At 46.6% G+C, this 7596-nt stretch overlaps 1 protein-coding gene across 1 annotated transcript in view; it reads right to left on the reverse strand.

Moving 5' to 3' along the window:
• The window catches only part of LOC106815470 (protein kinase C-like 1), a gene marked incomplete at its 5' end in the record, with an annotated part of 78565 nt that overhangs the window by 13982 nt on the left and 56987 nt on the right, over positions 1 to 7596 (reverse strand). The window contains 2 exon segments of the mRNA XM_014819935.1: positions 4447 to 4542; positions 6450 to 6623. Of these exon segments, the coding sequence (XP_014675421.1) occupies positions 4447 to 4542; positions 6450 to 6623 (270 nt within the window).

Genomic DNA, 7596 nt, shown 5'->3' on the forward strand with positions numbered 1-7596 from the left:
GGGGTTGTTACTCGTTTGTCTAACGTTCCACAGTAATGAGTGCTTGATGAAAAGAGCTTCTTTCTCTCTCTCTCTTTCTTTCTCGCTCGTCTCTTCTCTTCTCTCTCTCGTCTCTCTCTTTCGCTCTCTCTCTCTTTCTTTCTCTCTGCTCTCATTTTCCTTGAGCTCCGCTGAACTGGCGACGTGTATGTCTGAAGAGGAAGGGCGTACGTGCGTCTCCAGCATCCTCTCCCGTTAGCATCTCCGCCGATGCCTCCCACTCTGGGCGCGTTCCACACGGAAAGCTGCGATGATTAGATGGCTAGAGTCGACATCGTGGTCAGGACCGGCTGCGTCAAGAGCCATGTGCATTTTTTTGCCGCTGTTTACTGCGAAAGCCACGTTCACGTCGGCAGGTCGGGTCGCGCAGACCCCCTCAACCCGCGGGTCATGTTTTTCTCGTAAACCTCTTCTCGTCGTCTCCGGCGGCTCACTATCATTATATCTCGGTTTTTTCTCTGTTTTTCTCGGCCTTCCGCAGGATTTTCAGCTTCACGCCTCTCATCCCTGCTGGCTGGCGACAACATCTGCATCGAATGTCGTGGGATGCTGGGAGGGATGCGGGAAGATGTCTGGAGCGGATGCGGGGAAGGATGCTGTAAGGGATGCGGGGAGGAATAATAAGAGGAATGCTGTGTGAGGGATGCTGTAAAGGATGCGGTGAGGGATGCTGTGAGGGATGCGGTGAGGAATGCTGGGAGGATGCGGTGAGGAATGCTGGGAGGGATGCGGTGAGGAATGCTGGAGGGATGCGGTGAGGGATGCTGGGAGGGATGCGGGGAGGGATGCTGTGAGGGATTCTGTGATGGATGCTTTGAGGGATGCTGTGAGGGATGCTGTGAGGGATTCTGTAAGTGATTCTGTTGAGAGATGCGGTGAGGGATGCTGTGCGGAGATGCTGTGATGGATTTTCTGTAGGAATGCTGTGAGAGATGCTGGTGAGGGATGCCTGTGAGGGATGCTGTGAGTCGGATCTGTGAGGATGCTGTACAAGAATGCTGTGAGGGATGCTGTGAGGGAGTGCGTCAATGTATGCTGCAAGGGATGCTGTAAGAGATGCGACGAAGGATGCGATAAGTGATTTATGGGGATCGGATGTTACTGCAGGCATTTCATCTTTCAGCATCCTCATCCATGGAGATCACCAGCATCACATCGTATCGTGTAAAATAAATACGGCTGACGACTGATGTTGCGTAATGGCCTTCGTGAAATGGATCACTGCGGGAACGTGCGTCAGCTCTCTGCCGCTTCCTTTCACATTCTCCCTCCCCTATCCATCCACACACTCACTCTCGCTTGTCGTCTTACCTTACAATCGCGCCATATCTGAGTCCCCTACAAGCGATATACAGATGAATAGATGATGGGATGGATGGTTGGATGGATGGATGGATGGATGGATGGACGCGACGGACGGACGCGACGGACGTGTTTGATGGATGGATGGATGATGATGGATAGATGGATGAATGGATAATATGGATGAATGATATGATGGAAGATGGTATGATGGATAGGTAGATAGATAGAGAGTGGGGTAGAAAGATCGTGAAAGAGATATATATATATATATATATATAGTATATATATATATAGAGAGAGAGAGCAGAGAGAGAGAGAGAGTGAGAGAAAGAAGAGAGGAGGGAGAGAGAGATGGGAGGGGGGGCGTCCTTGTGACACGTCCTTGGCCGCTCGTGTGTGTGTCCTCTGGCGGGCGTGCAGCATCCCCAGCCTAGCACTCCAGCTGCGGATGCTGGCTGGTAACACGTCGCATCCCGGCGTTGACGTGCGTGTGTCAGCATTGGCGGCTCACCGTGCTCCTCCCTGCGATTAAATGCACGCACGCGCCCTCGCTCGAAGCTTGATTAATTATTAAAGCAGCAGGTTTTTTTTGCGGCTGTCTCGCGCGTCGTCGGCGTTTGTAAAACTTGCGTGTTGATTGCCGTGGTCTGCGGAGAAAAACCGGAATTGTCATTCCGCTATTGTCACCATTAGCTGCATGATGTCAATCAGGAGTGTGAAGCATGCGGTGCTATTTATGTTTGTGCCATTTATTTGCGCATTTCCATTTCTTTCGCTCTTTCTCTCTCTTTTTCCTCTCTCCCTCTCCCTCTTCCTCCCTCGCTCCTCTCTCTCTCTCTCTCTCTCTCTTTCTCTCTCTTTCTCTCTCTCTCCCTCTCCCGCTTTCTCTCCTTTCCTCTGTTTGCTCTCTCTGTGTCCTCTCTCTCCCTGTCTCGCCTCTATCTCTCTCTTTCTACCCCCTATCATTCTTGTTTATCGTTCTCCCCCTCCTCTTTCTCTCGAACTATATCTGCCCCGTCCTACCTCCCTTTTTTTTCCCTCCCTGCCATCCCCGTCCTCGCTCCCTCCTTCACCGTCTTGCCCTGCCACTCTCTTTTCTTTCATCCCTCCTTTTCCGCTCCTCCCTCCTTCCAACATGTCCCCCGTTCGTACGCCCGCCTTGCAGTAAGTGCCTGCCTTATATAAATAAGTATATAATATAAATTATATACTTTAATTAATTATTCAGAGATCTCAGTTAGACACGTGTTTACTGGACAGGATGGGCACGCAAAAGCTAGGCGACTTCGGCATGTGTAAGACGGACATGATAGGCGACAGCAAGCATCGACCTTCTGCGGAACGCCTGACTACATCGCGCCCCGAGGTAAGAACAGAGACCCTAGAACAGATGTAGTGTGTATCTGAACAGAGTCCATTGTGTATTAGAACAGAGTAGATGTAGCTCGAACAGAGTATTAGTGTTCTATTGTCTCTGCTAAGAACCGGCGCGCTGCATGGCACCACCTGGCAATGTGTCGAGCGTCATCGAAGAGCATGTAGATTCTGTTAAGGTATTTGATGTCATGTTGATGTCAGCTCCTAGTGGATGCTGCCAATGATATCGATCCGTTGTCAGTGTGGTCGAGCGTCTTTGTAGGTTCTTTGGCAGACACATCCGTGTTTTTCCCACTACAGTTCCTTATCTTGCGACCAATAATACATGTTAGTGCAATACAATCCACTCTCCTGTACAGATAATACATTGTAGTCCACTACAATCCACTCTCATGTACAGATAATACATGTTAGTCCCACTACAATCCACTCTCCTGTACATATAATACATGTTAGTCTACTACAATTCACTCTCCCTGTACAGATAATACATGTTAGTTCTATACAATCCACTCTCCTGCTGTACAGATATATACATGTTAGTCCACTACATCCACTCTGCATGTACAGAATATACATGTTAGTTCTGATACAATCCACTCGTCCTGTCACAAATACTACATGTTAGTCCACTACAATCCACTCTCTGTACAGATAATACATGTTAGTCCACTACAATCCACTCTCCTGCTACAAATACTTACATGTTAGTCCACTACAATCCACTCTCCTGTACACTTATAATACATGTTAGTCCACTACAATCCACTCTCCTGTACATATAATACATTGTTAGTCCACTACAATCCACTCTCCTGCCACAGATAATACATGTTAGTCTACTACAATCCACCTCCTGTACAGATAATACATGTAGTCCACTACAAATCCATCTGAGAGAGAGAGAGAGAGACAGAGAGAGAGAGGGGGAGGGGGGGAGTAATTGAGATCTAGGGAAGCACTGTCGACAAGTCAAACACCTCGCGTAATCCCCAGCTTTAGAGTTTCTCCTCGTAAATCTACGATGATGGCAGTGGCGGCCGCCCTCCACACACTGCTGGGGAAAAAATCTGGGACACCAGAAGGAGCTGTTGTTGCTGGACACATCTGCCACACTACAACTCGCTTATGACTACTGACTAACTATAACAGCCAATGATTCCAGAGTCTAATCACCACATTTCATACCACAGGTAAGTCTAATATGTTGGCAGAATAATGCCCCCGACGATGTCTGAACGGCATAAATTTGTTCGACTTTGTTCTGCGTTCTTGAATCCTAACGATTCGCATCAATAGCTGTCGGTGCATCAATAGCGGTTGGCATAAAACGAGGGCATAAAGCGATTGGCAATATAAACCGATTGGCATCAATAGCGGTCGCTTAATTCCAGTGCGAAATATAGGGACGTGGCAGTTACCAATGTGCGCGTGACGTTAGCAGCGTGTATCTGCGCACCTAACGCGGGTACAGACACTTGGAACGTCTATAACTCTATATATAATTATTGTTTGTGCACAGCGGCGTGCGTGCTTGTGTGTTGCAGAGGAGCATTTGAACGGAATTTACAGGAATTTATCGGCAATAATAGGCGAAAGAGAGTAGAGAAGCATTAATACTTTGGTCGTAAATCCATTTCGTGTTTATTTACCATATTTTATTTTATTGAAACGTTACAAGTGCCTGTGCATTACACGGCCAGCAGGTAGCATCTGTATATATACTCGCCTTGCTCTATCCGTATCGAAGCGTCCACACTGCTGTATGTGAAACATGAGATCTCCTCCGTTCAGATACTCCATCACAAAGAACAAGTGGTCCTGTCGGAAAAACACAGACGTTAATACATCGCATCCATGTTGAGGTGAGACGAGGAAATTACAGATGTAATGTTAGACTATCACACTCTTAGCTATTACACCCTTACTATCACACATTACTTATCGAAGAAGAATGAGGAAAATGAAAAACACAAGACGCGGGTGGCAACATATTTTACGAGGTAAAGGGAGTCACCAACAGAAATATATGTTGTTGTTGTTGTTTCTGCTGCTATTGTTATTATTGTCGTCGCTGCTGCTGCTGCTGCTGCTGCTGCTGCAGCTGCGGCTGCTGCTGCTATTGTTGTTGTTATTGTTATTATTGTTATTACTGTTGTTGCTGTTGTTAATGAATGTGATGGTGTAATAATAGTTGTTGCTGTTGCTGTTCTTGGCGTTTTGCTGCTGACGGCGTTATTGTTATTGTTGTTGTTGCTGCTGTTGTTGTTGTTATTGTTATTGTTTATGAAGGGTAACTTATGCAGGGCGGTGTGAAGAAGTCGGTAGAACAAAATTGGGTCACCATTTAGGCGCTCACAGCTGTTCGCACGCACGCAACAGCTGCTATTATAAAGTACAGCTTAGTTGCTTCAGCATATACTAAGCTTCGGCAGCTAAGTAACAAAAACTTTCTCATTCTCTCACATATATATGCAGGCAGCTATAGTTTCCTCTCCGAGACGTAACACTAACAAGCGTTGCTCGTGCACGTGCGCGGGCGATACGCACTGCCACTGTTACTGCCAAACTGTGGAGCTGGATGCGTAGATACGTCAAGCTGCTGCCACCTGCTTTACTGCATTACTGCTATATATACGCTGCTAGAGTTATAACGCGGCTGCGAGACACGCACATCGCGATTGTTGATGTTCTGCTGGCATCTACGCGCGGCGCGCACCATAAACATTACGACATCGTGGAATGCGGCAACGGTATAGAGATGAGGCTGAACTTTATTTCACGCCGATGGAAATACTTTAAAGGCATACTAGACCCATTGCTTATGCAATGTTGACGAAGGCTAGAGTAACTGGCACCTTGTGTAGTTAATAAGTGCATAACCTTACATCCAAACAAGTAGTACTTTGTCCAATAACACTGCTGGTTACTAAAAAAATGTCTAATTGAAATCCACAGTCCAAAAATCAGTTGTTTACAGTTTCAAACCGCTGTCGGCGAAGCGGGTGTGATATAGATTTATAGTGCTGCTGCACGGGACATTTTCGCACGCATGCTCGGTCGCACGGAATGCTATCATTAGTGATTTCGTAAACATGGACGCTCGTGATAAGGAACTTTTTGTCAGGGCTGTCCACGTGCGTCCGTGATTAGTACGTGTGTTTTACTCCATTTCCATGTTTAGTCCGTGGCCGTGGTTGCACCGCTGACACCTCCATTTCATCTGGCGTCCAAAACATACGGGCAGCACAAATGTTTACGTCATCGCTTGACTCTTGGATGACATTTACGGCACGTAAATGATACGTTGATACATATCAACAACCGATTTCAAGTCTTGTTTGTAATGTAACCAGCAGTGATATTGGACAAACTAAACCGCGTTTGGCTATAAGGTAATGTACTTATTAACTACACAAGGTGGTAAAGTTACTCTAGCATTCGTCAACATTGCATAATCAATGGACCTATTATTCCTTTAATACTATCCACGCATGCCGGGTTGTGTTTAACACTTTTTACTCAGAAACTCTATCGTTTTTTGCACACCACAGACAATTAAGAAGTATAAAATAAAATTTATTCTAAACGCTTAGCCTATTGACTAAAATGTTTTGAATTAGTTTACGATGTAACGCTGCGATGTATTAATCTCTTAAATAATATTCCTACTCGATAACGGAATGCACGCGACCCGACAGGGGCTCTGGGACCCAGGCAGTACCTACCGGGGACTGGAATGTGCAGAAGAGTGCGACCAGGTAGGGATGGCGGGAGCCGAGAGCTAGCACCTTGCGCTCTATCAGCGTGCATTCTATGTCGTTGTCCTCCAGTACCACGTCCTTTCTCAATGCCTTCACAGCGAAATACTTCTTCTGTCCTTTCAGTTCAGCTAGCAGCACCTGCCATGATAACACGCGTGACGATGACGCGATCACCATGGCAACCATAACCACGATCACCACCAAAATGGTAAAGCGAACGCTATTTCAACCATGACACGATCAACATGACAATGGTTACACGATCACCATGACAACCGTGACATGATCACCATGCCGACGGTAATAACATCACTATGATAACGGTAACACAATCACCATGACAACGGTAACACGATCACCATAACGACGGTAACATGATCACCATGACGACGGTAACATGATCATCATTACAACGATAACACCATCACCATGACAATGGTAACACCATCACTATCATAACGGTAACACCATCACTATGACAACGGTAACACCATCACTATGATAACGGTAACACAATCACCATGACAACGACGTGTGTGTATGGTTACGTGCGTCTGTACGTGTGTTAAGGTAGTATCTCAAGGGAGATTCCAAAATGTCTCGAAACCTTCGCAGGGGTTCTCAATTTTTTCGCGTGAATGACAGGGCTTGCTCTCGTGTCGCTGGAATTTTGAACATGTTAAAAAAATTTGCGCGACAAATTTTCTCTCAAAATAGTCACAGAGTCGTCGCGGGTGTCTCGAACCCGTCTCGAACCCTTCTCAGTTTAGTTTCCGTGAGTCAGAAAGTGCGAGAAATGTGAGACCACTTTGTGAGGGGTTGGCGGCCTATGAAGCTAATTTGTGGGTCCTCATCCAGCAGCTTTTGCACTTCTTCTCTGAGGTCCATCTCGCTTGCCGTCTGATAACAAAATGATTGCTGGACTGGGGAGGGACCCCGTATTTATATGGTCCAGATTTCTCAATTGTCACGCATAACTGTCGCGCGACTGTTGCACGACATTCGTGCGACACTCGCGCGACAGTCGCAAGTGCAAAAAATTCGCAATTCTGTTGCGTGAATGTCGCGACTAATACTAGCTTTAGTGATCGTGTGCGCAGCGGCGTTACCT

This window comes from Priapulus caudatus, unplaced genomic scaffold (genome assembly GCF_000485595.1).
Source record: "Priapulus caudatus unplaced genomic scaffold, Priapulus_caudatus-5.0.1 Scaffold1123, whole genome shotgun sequence".
NCBI lineage: Eukaryota > Metazoa > Priapulida > Priapulimorpha > Priapulimorphida > Priapulidae > Priapulus > Priapulus caudatus.